The sequence below is a fragment of the Amphiprion ocellaris genome, chromosome 18 (genome assembly GCF_022539595.1).
Source record: "Amphiprion ocellaris isolate individual 3 ecotype Okinawa chromosome 18, ASM2253959v1, whole genome shotgun sequence".
In the NCBI taxonomy this organism is placed as follows: Eukaryota; Metazoa; Chordata; class Actinopteri; family Pomacentridae; genus Amphiprion; species Amphiprion ocellaris.
In genome coordinates, this window is record NC_072783.1 from 20,631,793 (window position 1) to 20,648,213 (window position 16,421).

At 40.0% G+C, this 16,421-nt stretch overlaps 1 protein-coding gene across 7 annotated transcripts in view; it reads right to left on the minus strand.

The window, feature by feature from the left end:
• Positions 1–16,421, minus strand: part of mrtfab (myocardin related transcription factor Ab) — a 49,332-nt gene that overhangs the window by 29,507 nt on the left and 3,404 nt on the right. For 3 of the 7 annotated variants that reach the window (XM_023262099.3, XM_023262091.3, XM_035944362.2), the window contains exon 3: positions 13,756–13,941. In XM_023262099.3, coding sequence (XP_023117867.2) covers positions 13,756–13,879 — 124 coding nt within the window. In that variant the 5' untranslated portion in view covers positions 13,880–13,941. The other 4 variants (XM_035944363.2, XM_035944364.2, XM_035944369.2 and 1 more) reach the window with 4 other exon arrangements.

Consider the following 16,421-nt stretch of genomic DNA (forward strand, 5'->3'; position numbering starts at 1 on the left):
GTCTGAACTTATGAGTCAACGCTGTACATCCAGTGCTCTCATCAGTCCAGTCACCAAGACCCTGCAACAATCCTCAAGGTCTGCCAAAGTGCACAAACTTCCAACTATAACGTTCAAAGTGCAGGCTGCTACTGTGCCCAAATTGCCTGTTAGAGTGACCAAACTGCAGCTTGCCATGATGCCCAAAGTGCCCGACATGGTGCCCAAACTGTTTGCCTCTAGGCCCCAACTACAGGCTGCCACCACACCTAAACCGCTTCCTACAGCAGTAGAAGCACATCCAATCCTCAAACTGCTGGGTGCCAAGCTAATTTAATGACCTGCAGGCTACAGTGGAACATGTAATACTTCACATCTATGAACCAGATCTTGAGCAATATGAAGGAGAAGACAACCGCACTAGACTAAGAAAAAGGCTGCTTTGATGAATCAGATAGAGTACAGCCAAATAAGGGATGGCAGTTCCTTTACATTGAGGTGCTTGAAAGTGACAGTATTCATTCACTGGAGGACGCTCTAAGCATTAGAAAGGCCAAGATCTGCCAAGTGCAAAGGGTGGAGGACATTCTAAAGTTACTGTTAAACTTGACAAGGTTCAAAGACAGCAAGAAGACCAAAGACATCAAAGACATTTGTGGGATAGGGTCAGGTACTGTCTCCTGGCCGAGAAGCTAGAAACAACATTGAGTATAAAAGTGGTTATCCAGTCACAGGGACATCTCGAGAGCAAAAGATGTCAGTGGCACCAGGATAAATCCTGCCTCCTAAAGCACCCTGAAGGAGGCCCTTGAGGAGAAGGGGAAATCCACATGTGGGATGATGAACAGATTCAGGAACTTAGATCAACAGATGGATGACATGAAGGTAAAAACTAAGAAAAAACCTTTAAGATGAAGATTCTTCCTGCACTTTAAAAGTATTCCAGGTACCGCACCTTGATCTGACCTCTGACCTCTGACCTCAATCCCATCAAACTCACTTCCACCGACTTCTAACACTTTGCACCCCTTCATTTTGCAGTGTTCCTTTTCTCTCTCCCTTCACCCAAAATGGTTGAGGCAGGTGGTGCCCTCTTTGAACGAGGTTCTGCAGCTGGTTTCTTACTCTTCCCACCGTTGCCAAGCACTTGCTGAAAGAAAATCGCTGGATTTTTTGGGGTTTCTCTCTATAATATCGTGTCATAAAGTCTTCTTACTATGTAAATTGGCATAATATGGCCACAACAAATTTGAAATTTAATCCTCTCTCCCCCTTCCCCAAAACCCATGCTTGTTCTATGTTTGTCTCGTTGCTATAAACGTGTAGAAAAAAACAGGGGAAAAAAAATTAAGAATGTTCTTCACACTTTTTCCATAGCCAAGTTTTCAGATTTACTATATAGACCATCTATCTCTCTGTAAGTATAATGTAAAGGAATATGTGTGTGTGAAATATTTTCAAGAAATGTACATCTGATCCATTTCAGACTTGATGGGTGTGTTGCTAGGCACCTGAGGAAGGTCATCAGTCCAGTCACACCAGTGTGTCAGTCTGTCCCACTTCTATCTGTAAACAGCAGATGCAACCAATAACAGCACTTCTATTATTTTTAAGTTGCTACCCTGATTGTGGAACAACCTGACCTTCTTGGCACAGAACGCATGTCCTTCAGACCTTCCTACAACAATTAGTCATTTACACAAACTTCCCCAAACCACCTCTGACAAACAAGATCAGACAAGCCTGGTTGAGGTGAACTGCACAAGAGGGACCTTTGAGGAAAATTCTCATGAATTAAAGAGATAACAATTGGTGCTGGAATTCAACAATATCTTGATCTATCTTGAACTCCAGCTGACAAAAATGTTACTGGCTTGAAACTTCCTCGTCTATGACTTCTGTGTCATCATCTCTCACCAATTCTACAGCATTTATCCTCATTTTAGATCACCACCCTCCTAAAACACTTCAAAGTCTAGAGGCAAGATCTTCATCAATGGTCTTCTTTGTGTATTTATGCACATTATGCATTTAGGTCACAGTTTGTTTAGTATATTACATTACTGGTCATTAAATTTGTGTCTCATGGTCAAAACCTGATCTAAGTTACTAAATTTACCAAGCAATGTCTCTTTTTTTACTGAGTGAATACATACTGTATATGGAAAAGAAGTACTTTTTTCACGACATGCAAATGGCCCATGACAAAGGTCCTACTAGCGTGAAGCATCCAAAATTGGTAAGAAATAATTGGGTGGAATTTTTGGCATGTTTACATGCTTGTGACCAGATTTTCCCTAATGTGATGGAAATAGGGTTAAACTTTAGACTTTGTATTTTGTTTTGTAACATTCTGCACTTAACACTGTGGCACTGTGCGGTTAGATATTTTGTTCAATTAAAAAAAGGGTTAAAAATGTTAACTGACCAAAAAAGGGTGTCAAAAAGCACGGTGTTTTTAGTCTATGTTGAAACTTGGGTAACATTTTTGTACTATGTTCAGCAATATGTCTGACTTGCATTTTACCTGCTGTCTTGGGTTTTGAAATCCTGCCTTTCTAGTCACAAGCACCTTTTCCAGCATGACAGACGGATAAAGAATGCACCAAACAGACGAACTAAATAAAACCTGGTCTGCCAAGAAACCAACCAGGGCAAGCGTCAGTCTACCACAGGTCACACCAGCCATTAACATTCCAGCAGGGAAAACAGAAGGTGTTTTTTTGCCTTTACTTCCTGGTTTCCCCCCTCCAACCACCAACATCCACTCTGCTGTGGAATTTACCCACACTGTTTGCATTTGACTGAGACCCAACAGTGACATCAGGCCAAGGGTTTCTTAATGTCGATCCACTGACATTTCTGAACTTTAGAGAGATGCACTCCGAGGAATGTTGCTAATGACATGAGATCCAAAATGATCTCACTGTGAAGACGTAGCTCCATGGCAGCCATGTACGTAATCATGAGGAAAGGATGTGGAATCTGGCACAAACCCTAATGTAAACGATGCTATAGCAAGGCTGCACTTAATCACTTACTGAACTCACTGTTGGCCTTTAAAGGGGTAAACTCACTGCCAGAGGCTTGCGAGCCAACTCTTCTATGCTGTCGTTGACCTCACGCTGAACTTTAGCGTCGTACCCTAGAGGAATCATGTTTTATTCTTTTTTCAGATGTTGTAGGCACAAAATGTTAGTAGATGCTTCAAAGATAGAGTTTTATTTAGTAACTTAGACGTTGTTTTTCTTTTTAAACTATTGTAATATCTTCTACAAGGCAGAAATTAAATTAATATTGATGGTCTTAAACTGACAAACAACTCACTTCATTCTAAGATGTCCAAGAAAAACTGCAGTTTATTACAGCTTGGGTCCTATTTTCAGAGCTTGGATTACAAATTCTGTCAATTATGATAAAATCAAAGTAACTGGTAACATCTCTGAATGCAGGGAACACAAATAGGTCCAGTGCAGCAATAACCATGATAAGACAACTGAAAAATAAGCAGAAACATTTGAAAAGAGTAAATAATTTACCTTACCGGCAATGCTACTGAAAATCCCTCAATACCAAAGAAACGCAGAGGAAAGTGCAACTGGGGCGAGTATAAGTCAAAGTTGGTCTGTAAATTGTGATGGATATTTACAACAGACGGTCTCGTTTACATTTTTAATTTTCACTTTTGTTTCCTGAGTCCTGAGTTTAGGGGATCTCATTCCACTTGCTTTTTTTTTTTTTTTTTAGATTACTGGCTTCTTCCACAGACTGGCGACTTGTCCAGAGTGTCCCCTACCTTCGCCCCAAGTCAGCTGGGATAGGCTCCAGCACCCACTATGACCCTAATGAGGATTAAGCAGTGTATACATAATGGATGGATGGGTAGATGGTCTCCTTTTGTTCTGAATCCATTCTCGGGGAAAAAAACATGAACTTAAAAATGCACTACTTTGGCTCTGATGCAACTCTATCTGTGGTCACTCTGGTGTCTTGAGCAATGTCTCGCCCATTTGACTGGTTATATGTCATGAGTAATAACCCATCCATACTAAATAATAAATACTGAAATTGTTAATTAAAACTGTGTAAAACATAAATTATTTTAACAAAGTTTTGTGTAGGAGTTTACGATATTAAAAGAATTACAATTTTTAATGTTAATGTATGTCAGTTCTAAATATATTTCTCGGTCTCCTGGGTTACGAATTATTGGCCCTGTTCATGTCTTATTCGTAGTAATACTGGATGAGATCTCAACAGTTACTATTGTACTTTTATGTACACTATCAGTCAAAAGTTTGGACACACCTTCTCATTCGACGCTTTTTATTTATTTGTATTATTTTCTACATTGCAGATTAATACTGAATATTAACACTTTTTTGTTTACAAAATAATTCCATATGTATTCTTTCATAGCTTTGATGTCTTCAGTATTAATCTACAATGTATAAAATAATTAAATAAAAATCATTGAATTATAAGGTGTGTCCAAACTTTTGACTGGTAGTGTATATTATTTAACTATTTTCTGACATGATTGTTGAACAAACAATTAACAGAGAAATGAATTAATCGCTGTTCAACGTTGAAGTAATTAAGTGCTCTCTGAAAGTCTCTGTTTAAACACAGTCAAAGGTTCTTTGTTGACCAGCCTCCAACAGCACTACTCACTGTGCCACATCATGTCAATAAAAAAACAGTCCTACTGAGGTCTAATTGTATACTGTTGAAGGAAAGAAGCATCTATAAGGGCACAAGTGATGAATGAAAAACACAGGCCAACCGGCAGCCGTTAGCATCTGGAACCATGAAACAGAGAGGGCTGATGGAGGAGGGGAGCTGAAGTCATGTTCAGCAAATGAGAATTTCAGGGAGGAACAGAGGCTACAAGACAGGGAAAAACAGAGTACCAGAACCGGAGTGGGGTGTTCCCTGAGCAGCGATGACGCTTTCTAACAGACTGTTACATAACTTCAACATCTGAAAATAATTTTTATTATACCGAACCCCCTAACCTCCTGCCCTACTTACAGGGGAAACACAAATTTATTTTTTTCCGCTAAAACTAGTTCCTCCTTCAGACCTGCAATAACACACTCCTGGACACACAGGCAGCAAAGAAAGACAGCTGGACCTGGACATATATAAAGAAACCGATTTCAGTGAGAAGGAGCCTGTGTTACAGCATAACAGCATTTAGTGGGAATTTTTTTTGGTGTGGATATGAAAAAAGTCTTTTTGATACTGGCTCTGTGTGAGTTCTTATTTTCCTTCATGTTGCTCTTTGGAGTTTTATAGGCCTCTTCCTTCTTCCCTCTCTCCTCTCTTCTTTCTGTTACTGTATATAACATCTAATAAAAGCCTGGCTGTTAATTTGCTTGAGTGTCAGGGTTTTTATTAGACACAGACCTTTAATGGGGACACAGGTTTCTATTTTTTTTTTTTACAAGTGTTTAAGTGTAATGCAGGTGCAAAATGAAGTGAACATGGGGAGAAATTTCACAGAAACAAAAATAATAAGAGAGTATGATGTTCTGACACATTCTTTCTCCTCTTTTACGGCTATTGCTTCTTTCTATTCACAAAAATCAGCTCAGCTTTCATGTGAAGCTGTCAGGTTATTGCTGACAAAATGTCTTTCCTTAACTTTCTGATGCATCTTTCTGATAACATGTCCTGTTTTATGGACAGACTGTACTTAAAGTAACTACATGAATGCACAAAAAAAAACTTGAAAGTCTGGCTGTCTGCACAAGGCCACAACATTAGTAAAGATAAAAACAAAGAGAAAACCATTCAAAGAGCATGCAAACATGAGAATGCACAAGTCTCAAATGATCATGATGAGTCTATGATGGCATAATAAGCATTTCATTGCAAGCACAAACAGCTGTGTTCTTTAGTCTGCCCTGACAGCAGGCACACACTGGTGGCCACGTGTTAAAAGCAGGACAGTCTGAAGCTGATGAGACGTGTTTTCCCAGTAATCTCTGGAGTTTGCTTTTATTGTTGACACTATCTACTGTTATCAACAAAGTTTCCTGTTTGTGTACGAACATGACAGCTTTATTTTCATATTTACTTGTTTTCAAATAGAACCATATTTCGATTACTGTCAAGGTCTTTCAATAACCTACAGGTGGCTTGTTAGGGAGGCCAAACATTTGTCATGCGTGTTCTCACATTTACGTAAGTATGTTTCACATATATCCTAAATAATGTATTCGTTGAAATCCCTAGCCAAGAGCCTTCATTTTTTACCATTGCTGTCATCAACTTGACTTGTGTTTGAGTCACCTGAACAAAACAAGGGTGTCGTCAGTTCACGGTGAACTCTGCTACATTCATTTGCTAACGTTAAGTTCGCCACATTTGCTGCTGACAGGTGAGTCACAGGCTAATGGATGATCTATTATTCAGATACACCAGAGCAGGTTGAGTGGGAGACGAGGCAAATTAAACCAAGCAGAGGATACATGTCTTCTGTTTGTATGGTTGTGTGTTCCCGCAGCAGCAGGCTTGCACCTGTGACAGCAGGAACCTAAAACTACGTGTGTGCATGACGACACCACTGAAACCCTCATTCACATATTTTAAAAATACAGGGTTTGAATTGGATAATGTTGGGTTTGGTCTGTTTAGTTTAGCTGTCGAGTATGTTCCCTTTCCAAAACATGCTGCATCACAACAACTTGTGCTTACATAAAATACAATGCAAGACCACTGCTGTGATTTGACAACTGTGCACCAATCGCATTAATACTAAGCACACATTGATCAGAACATATTGCCTTAGCGAAATGGTGTATTAATTTTTGGCTTTGCAACCCACAACACTAATAATAAATGTAAATGTGTGCTGCAGCTGTGATCGAACCACACACACACCACAGCTAAGGTGTATTTGTCAAAATGAGTGTTGACACGCTTACAGACCTAATTCTGTATGTGACATGACAGCTCTGCAGAGTGTTTGTGTTCCTCGGAAGTGGTGAGCAAATTAGATATTTAAAGAGGAAAATATGTCCATGCTAATGTGCCTAGCTCTGCCTGCTCTTAGACTATTCTTTAAGATTGAAGTGCATGTGGTAAGGTGCATTCCATGTGTGAGCTCGTGTGTGTGTATTTAAAGAGGAAAGCTGTGCTACATGAGTGGGCCTGTACCTGTGGGTGTGCAGGCATCATGTTCCTGTTGCTACGAGCAGACCTGCGAAGCTGATAAAGCGCTTTTTCTTTGGCTTTAGGCAACAGATCTGAGCGAGGTTGCTTGGCTATGCTCTCTCACTTCTCATTATCTAACAGGAATTTACTGGATCACAAATCAAAGATGCAAGTGTGTTAGTGCCTGTTGAAATACCGTGCTGTCAGGACACACTGTGAAAATGGAAGGCTACCAAATCCTGTAAGTGCATGTCCAGGTCCTGACAGTGACATGGTTGGGAAGTGTGTATGTGTGTGTGTGTGTGTGTGTGCGCATGTGCATGCGCACTGGTGAGTCATGTGTAGTCTGTGGGTGTGTGCGTGGTGTGCTGGAAACATTTAAGATTTAAGTTTCTTGCAAAACTTGCCTGAGTTGCATAAATATGTTTCTGCCTGTATGTTTATTAGACCAAAAGCTGTTTACATTCACCAAAAACTACGACATTTGGTCTCCTGATGTTTGTATTCAGTGTGTTTTGTAGTGTTGCCGGGAAGCTGATATTTGTGCTGCAGTTTCATACGTACTGGCATACAGAGATCCATCAATCATCAAATGCATGCAGATGGCATAAAACATACATACTCAAACCAGATTCAGGTCAAAATCATGTTGTTGTCATTACATTTTTATGCTAATATAAACCTAATTTGTTTTCTGTGTCAATGTATTTTCACTGAACTTCTTGGGAATACGGAGGTTATCTGATACAGCTGGACTGTGTCTGTTGCAGCTGTTTGCTTGGACAGGATTAATACACAACTCCTCCTTCTTTCCTTCCTCACGTCAATTCTTACAGCAGTTTTATGTATTTTCTTTTTAATTTTTCAATTATCTCTACATGTCTTAATTTTCTTTCTTTCTCGTCATGCTTATTCCTCCTCTTTCTTGCCATCTATCAGTCTATCTATCTCATTCTTCTCTCTCCTGTCCCCTCCTACTCTCAGCCTGACAGAGCGCTCTTGGGCCTCTGCTGCTGGCAGCCTCCCAGTCTGTTATATAACAGCACCGTCAGCCTCCCTGAATCACTGCTGGGCTAAGCTAGCCTCAGCCAAGCTACATATCTAGCTATTACATCTTAAATACTAGCCAAAAGCAACTGGCTGTGTGGGTTTGGATTACATTAGAATTTTTAATTCCTCAAAGCAAACTGGTCTCTCTGCCTCCTGCTAGCTAGACCCCAGCACAAATGACTCAACATCACTGTGTCAGCTATATCCCATCGTTGTCATTATGCAAGGGTGGGGACGAAGACACATGTGATCTTTATCTGTTTTTGTTTACAAGTCCAAATGATGTGGTGGGGCGAATTCAAAACCTCACTGATGGAATTTCTGCAGCAGTTTACCAGCTCAGTGCACCCCCAAAATTGTTTGCTTTACCACTTTCTAAGAGTCAACTACTTTTAGTCTGAGTGGCATATGCCACCTCCACCGTAGCTGTAGTGTCTAGGTGGTAACTCTTTTTTGGCCCCAACAGTCAAAATAGTTTTTCATTGTGACTAGGAAGTATAACAGTACACAAAGCTCCTGCATCCGTGTCACTTTCTGAACCTGACAATTTGAACTTTCCCCGTGTGCCTGTAACATGAGAAACTGAAGGTTTTAAATTCAAATCAAACTCTGAAGTGTGTACTGTTGGTGACCTCAACAACTCAACAAAAACATCCAAACATGACTACAAATCACTGCTCATGCTCTCTGCAGACAGTACTGGCACACTGTCTCATTGCATTTATCACCTAATAACTACTTTCTAGTCTCTGGTCTCTGTGTTGTGATCTGGAACAATCTGTTCTGACTGAAATGAGTGGGTCATTACTACTTAAATCTGGAGCTGAGTCTGTGACGCCTCTAACCTACTTTCCCCCCAGCTTCTTCAGTGTCTGTCACTGAGCCTGGGTTATGCCTCTATTTTTCCTCCCTCAGCTAACCTCCAGCTCTCTAACTCTGTCTGGATGCTGGCTTGTTGCCTGCAGTCAGTCCTCAAGGAGAAGTGGTGCATTGGCTGGACAGCTGCTGTGGGTGAAGGGTGGACTGCTGAAAAAAACCCAATTCATCTTTTCCTTCCTAACTTTCAACCATCCCAACACCCTCAACTGCTCAAATCTGCAGACCCGGCCTCAGAGCTCCGCCTGTTCTCTTTGTACTAGGGACCCTCTGGATTCCATTTACACACTTTTTTACTATATAGTACAATTTCCATTAACTCTGACTCATAAAAGAACAGGATGCAGTCTGCTTTTACAGCAACTTATGGCTAACACTTCAGAGTTTACTCTTTCCTTGAGTAGAAGTTTTCAGTTAAAATCTACAGTGATAGACCATTACGGAAGACTTCAATGAACTGTGATAAAACTATAACAACAATAACAACAGGTTTAGTTCATATTGATGGTATGTGCTCAAGAAAAAGAATGTTGCATCAAACTTTTACAGCTATGAACAAAGTCATCATTCTCATCCAGAAAAGTACAGCAGGACTAGTCTGCAGAATCTGCACAAACATTTACTGGCACATGCAAGCACTCACACATCTGTACATTGCAAAGGTCAGCTTAAAGTAGACTCCACAGTTAAGTTTCAGTTGTTTCATTTATATTTTAAAGACAACGAAAGACATGAAGGAAGAACACAGTGCACAGAAATGGGTTTTACCTGACTGGATAGTAATATCCCTCAGAACCATGCTGAAGAGAAGCTTCACCTTCCAGGAAAGATTAGCGATTCATACTCCCAACACAAGCACAGCAGACGCGTAAGAAAACATAACAGCGGCAGAAGGCTGAAGAAAAGTCCAGCAACAGAAAAGCCACATTAAACACGTTTTCTTCTCACCGGCAGCTAGTACTCCACAGGTAGCAGTGCACCTCACATTCCCTTTCTGTGGACTGTCTGTCTACAAGTGTGTGCACGCCCCAACAGAGAGGGCGTGAGTAGGTCTGTCTCTCTGCCTTATTGCTCCTTGGATAACAACAAGGTCCACCCCTTGGTTCCAGTCTTGCCGTGGTTACACCTTTGTTCTCTCCTGCTCCCATGTACTTTTTTAAAGCTCTTCTTAAAAAATGAAGTAAACTTTAAGTCTCTCCTCTACACATAAAAAATGAAAAAGAACAAAAACATGCTGGTGCCAAGCCTCACCTCCTCAAGTACAAGAAACACACCCCCGTCTTTTCTTGCTTTCCATTTTCCCTCGCTTTCCTTCTGTTCCCTCTCTGAGTGGTTATGCAATACTGCCATTACAGACATGACCTCCCCCTCCTCTCCACTTCCCCATCCTCGTTTTTCTGCTGCCGCCGCTGCTACAGCACACACTCCCACACTCAAACTAGCTTCTCAACATCAAACTTTTGAACGATCTCAATCACATCCTCATAGTGTGACTGGTTTTGTTTGCTACAGAACACTTTAGAAGCAGGTTTGTAGCTGGGAAGACAGGAAACGTAAATTGCTTTCAAGGCCACTCTGTATCATTGTTCTTGTCTTGAATCGAAGCTGACTCTCTCCTTCCATCTCTAACACACTAATGCACATGAACCTAAACATCTGTCTTCCCGTCTTCCTGAAAAACAAGTCACCTCTCTCTATATATACACACACGTGTGTGTTAAACAATGAATCTCCCAGCACTCATCCATCACAGAGGAAGGAACCTCGTGCAGTAAACACATTGCATAACCTGGTGTCAGAGATAAAGTTACGATAAGCTTTACTATGCGGGCACTTTATCGCGTTTTATACACATGCATACAGAAAAGCACATGCACTCACAACACTGCATTTCCGCAGTGGTGTAAAAGCATCTTCATGCTAGACTGTCTGCTGGAGTGCCTGCAGCAACATGTCTGCTTCTAGCTAGGAGAATGAAGTGTAGGGAAAAGGCCAACAAGAGCAGGGGTTGTTTAAATTTGGGAGTGGTGGCCTGTGGCTATGACAGAGAGTATGTGTCTTTGTGTGTTTCTGTGAGCTAAACATGGTCCTATGACAAGTAGTCACAGGACCATTCTTAAACATTTCATAAATGATGTAAACATCACTTGAAATACTGCTCACATAGCATAAACAGTGTTTCTTGTCATTTTATTACTTCCACTGCAGTCTTAAAGTTAGCTGTTCTATGCCTCAGCTTCATTTTCTAACATTGATTTTTATTCTATGTCTTATTGTGGATTATTCCCTGCCACTGTGGATTTACCGCACTACATGCAGTAAATCATTTACTGGTCCAACCTTGTCTAAACTTAATCTCCTCACGAATCAACAGCATGTCAAGCAACTGTGCGTCCAAAACAGGCAGGCAACACCCAGATGGGAACAATAACCAATATGGCCCAGTCTTCTGATATGGCAAGAAGTGTTTGTTAGTGTTTTATTAGCAGTTACTTTATCCCAGGTCCTGCCAACCCTCTGATATCTCTGCTTAACCAATTTACACTGTCTGATTGTGTCTTGGTGGCAGAAGTGTTTTGAAGCTTTGTTATGCTAAAGACATTAAGTTTCACATCCCAAAGTGCAACTACTCTTTTGACGAGCATTATTTTTGGCTTTAATTTAGTAAAACTGAGGGCTGTATTCCCACCACAGATGAACATGATGCCATTTGGTCTAAGGTGGCACAGAATAGCTGCATCAAGACAAAGACAAGGAGCAAATCCATATCTGTGAAAAGTCTGAAGTCACAACTGTTTGGTATTTTTGTTTCACATGACTTTAACAACCAATCATCCATAAAAAAATTGCAATTAATTTGTTTAGCTTTATATGTCTATATTCACCCAATTCATCCTTGAAACAGAATAATACTATGATAACTTCCATACACAAATCAAAAACCAAAAATCAAAAAGGAAAATTAGACATATCAACAAAAACGCTGTCCAAACAAGTTATTTTTAAGTTCTTGTGACTTCACTCTCCTGCTCTGACTCGCTTGTAATTTGGCAGTGCAAATTTAAACAAATGACATAGATAAATCCAGGAACTGTCACTTTTCCAACACGATTCAAACCAAAGAAAGCATGTCTCTCTGCACAGCAAGCCAAGAACTTCAAGTTCTCTAAGCTAACTCCAGACACAAAAAAGGCCAACAGAGTGTTGAGTCCACAGAGCAAACATGCAGCACACTCTAATCTAGTGTAGCAGGAGTTCGGCGCAGAGGAGCAAGCCAATTAGGTGCAGAAGGTTCTTCACTCCCTTCTTTATGAGGACTTCAATGCACACAGTTTTCTACACACACACACACACACACACACACACACACACACACACACACAGAGACCTTCACCTCAGCACTCAAGTTTCTATGTCTCTCTTGCCTTTAGATGCCGTCTGTGGTGAGGTAATCTCTCTACTGAAAAATGAACAAGACATACAGCCACATTTGACATTTAACTTCTGCCTGTCAGATAAGTGTTTTTTCCACTTTCCACTTACCCTCAACTTATGTAACATATTCTCCTAGCACACTTTTTTAGCTTGATGGAATTTATGTTCACTTCTGTGAAGGATGAGTTGCACTAAGCCAAAAATATTCGCTTGAGGTAGAAGCAAGAGTGTTGGTCTGTAAGATTTGTAAAATGTTTTCTGTGCATTCTAATAGCTACTCAAATAAAAAAAACTAACCTTTAAATAAGAAAGGAAATTTGTAAATACAACCTTGATTCACTCTCGATCCACATTATTGAGAAATAATATATATTATATTTAATATATTAAAACGTAATCATCAAATGGACAAAGGGCTGGCCTTGCATGCCTTTCAGACATTTCTAATTTCTGAAGAGAACAGTGTGAATCTGCAAGACGAGTGTCGTGAAAAATGGAGCATCTGGTAAGACAGCTTTACAAAGTCAGTTAAAATATTTGGTGAGAGTCAAAAAAAATCAGGCATCAAAGTAAAGTAAAGCCCAACATGCCAACAGATGCACAATGTGCCCCACATGTCTACAAAAGTACACTGTGCCACCAGATTAGAAATTCTTTGAGCAGAACATACACACATGAAAAGTCGCACTGGAATGGTGCAGCTGAGTAATGCTGTGTGGGATGTTCTGCAGCGAGAGACTACGACTGAATCAAACCTTATTTGCTAAATCAAAGGTTTGAAATACTCATAAGTGGAAAAGCCAGGCAATGTCTCTCCTGTTCTTGAGCAGTGGAGGATTGCAGGGCACAGTACCACTATCAAAATTTTCGAAAACAACCTGAAAACACAAATGTGGCCTTGCTGTATTTATTTGTTCATATTCATCTGCTTGAGACAACATTCAAGTCAGAAATAGCTTTGCAAAGAGGTTTTTATAATTAATGTATAGCCTTTTCTACAACTCTGGGAAGTTGCCAAGTCAGAAATCATTTCTCCCTCCTTAAATATTTTACTTACAATGTGCTTGAAATAGTTCATTGGCATCATTGTTTATGTCCCATGAGGCTGGACTGTGTGTCTACAATAATGAGTCAATGCCAATTGACTGACATCTGTTGCAACCTCTTGGACACCCATTTACACCTAACACCAAAATGTGTTACTTAAGTACTGGTGACTGAAAAACAAAGAGTTTGCATGCATGGTCTCACCATTCTTGCGCTCCTGCAGAGGCAGCAGAGTGGGAGCAGGCTGAAGGGACAGCTCCTGGAGCTCGTTGGTCACTGCCTCGCTCTGTGGGCTCGGGGCCGAGCCTGGCGCCCCAGCAACCTCCATATTGCTGGGACCTGCCTCCTCCCCTTTGTGTGAGTCTACTGTTGCCAGGGTGACAGAGAGACCTGTATTAAAATATGACATTAAACATTTAATGCCTCATCAAAAGATTAGAGTACAGAGACTAAAGGAAATAACCACTTCAATTTAACTAGATGCTTTTTCTATTTGAAATTAAATTAAATTCAATATTATTTATATTGCGCCAATTCACTACATATAGGATCTCAAAGCATTTCACAAATTTTAATCAGAGAAATCCAACAAATCACAAGATTCCATAGGATTCCTTCTGACCATGTAACTTTGTGACAGTGAGAATAAAGTCCCCTTTATAAAGTGTCTAAACAGCCATTTAACCGAAATTAAATCAATAAATGGAACTATGAAAGTGAGCCACATCTTTTACTGCCAGTTTGTTTCACTGAGCTATATACTGTACTTTCCAGTGCAAAATGTTGAAACCTGTAGACAACAAGTCCTTACATCAAAAAAAATATTAATATAAAAGGTTTGTTTCATTACTTAATCAGTCAGAAGCATAAACAAACGGTTTATCTGTATTTGAAAAAAATCTAAGACATCAGCTTGTCTTTATTGGCCAATCGGAGTTGAGGTCTAATAAAGTCATGCTTTAAAAACAAATAGCACCCAGTGAATTTTGACAGGCTTTAACAAGTAAAAAGAGTCCGTCCAAGGGAACTGACTACTTTACTCTCTCTGTTTTGCTCACACACACACACACACACACACACACACACACACACACACACACACACACACACACACACACACACACACACACACACACACACACACACACACACACACACACACACACACACACACACACACACACACACACACACACACACACACACACACACACACACACACACACACACACACACACACACACACACAAACAATTGGGGAAAGAGGAAGAATGCAGGGCTGTAGGCTAGGGATTAAATCAGCCATCACGGAAGAATTTACATGTTTGAGCTTTTACAGCTGTTGCTGTGGACGCTAGTTTAAAGAGGGCTTAAAAAGTAGTTTTTTTTCCCTCTTTAACTTCTTAACAACCTCAGCGTGATTTCATACATTTGACTAATCGAACCATTCACCATCAAAGCTGGAGGCATTTCATAAAGGAAGCTATGAAATGTGCCTGTTTGGATGTGTTCTCTGTTGCATCTGGCTGCAAGACAATCTCCCCCTTAGGGACAATTAAATTGAAGTTGAAAGTTGAGTTGAAAGTTGAAATGGGGATTTCTGCAAAACGCTTGACTTAAATGGTTCCATATTGTCAATACAGACTAAATCAAGAGTCAAGAGAGAAAGTTCAAGAACATTTTATGCATGTAACAGGAAGACACCCTGTTTGCTGCAACCCTCTCTTTGTAAGCTGAAACAATGTGATTTTTTTCTGAGTATCCTGACTGAAAATTAAAAATATAAAGCCTGAAGAAGCAAAAAAATACATCATCGAGCTAAACAATTTTTTAGCAACATAACTCGCATTGTGTGACTGAGACCCCATACAGTGTCTAAATACACTCCATGTCTTGGTGTGGGGTCGACTGATTCTCAGACCAGACCATAATCAGATCCCACATTCGTATTTTTTACGGTTTATGGTATCACAGGATTTTTTGTTTTTAACTCATGCTTGATCAAAATAAAATGACTGGAAAATGCACTGTATGACTGAGGCAGCCTGCTCTCTTTATCGACAGTCACCACACTGTAACAGTCTATTAACACTAAAGAGTAAACGCTGAACAGTCCTCTTTTAATTACATATGTAAAACATAAAGTCATTTCAAAAAAGGTTTGTGTTGCTGTTTGTGTTCTTTTAAATTTTCACACCAGTATTTTTTATTATTAGTGCAAATGTACAATCAGTTCTGAATATTGGTTAATGGTTTCCTTCTTTACTAATAGTCTGTGTCAGCCCTGAAAAAAGCATTTTGGTCGACCGCTACTCTACATCTATTTGTGACATCCTGTGTTTTATCAGTCGCTTGTAAAACAATTTGAACTGCATTTGATTTGTTTGATAAGTGCAATGTAAATGAAGTTGCACTGAATAATTGCTTTTCACCACATTCATTTCTTCTCATATTACTAGATGACAATTTTACGTAAAATCATTGGTGTTTTCTCCTCCACTGTAATGGACTTTACTAGGTCAGTGCAGCTTGCTCACGCCCATTGCACAGCAAACATCACTGTGAGAAAAACAGAGGTGCCAAAAAAAGTGTTCCAGTAGGCCACGACAGTGTGATAGTGAGCCAGTGTGCAAAGTTGTGTCAAAAAGTCTGACATGTACTCAGTATGACTCACAATTATGTCCACAGTACAGTAACAATGAGTGAAAAAAAAACCCCATTGTATTTCAGGCTGGCTGGTACATTTCTATTATAATCTTGTAAAGCTTTAGATGAAGCTAAGCCTGAAGCCTGTCTATGATTAGAGCCTTGCCTTTTAAACCCACTTTATGGAAGATTTTCCTGATTTACTGGAGCAAGTCTGGTGTAAC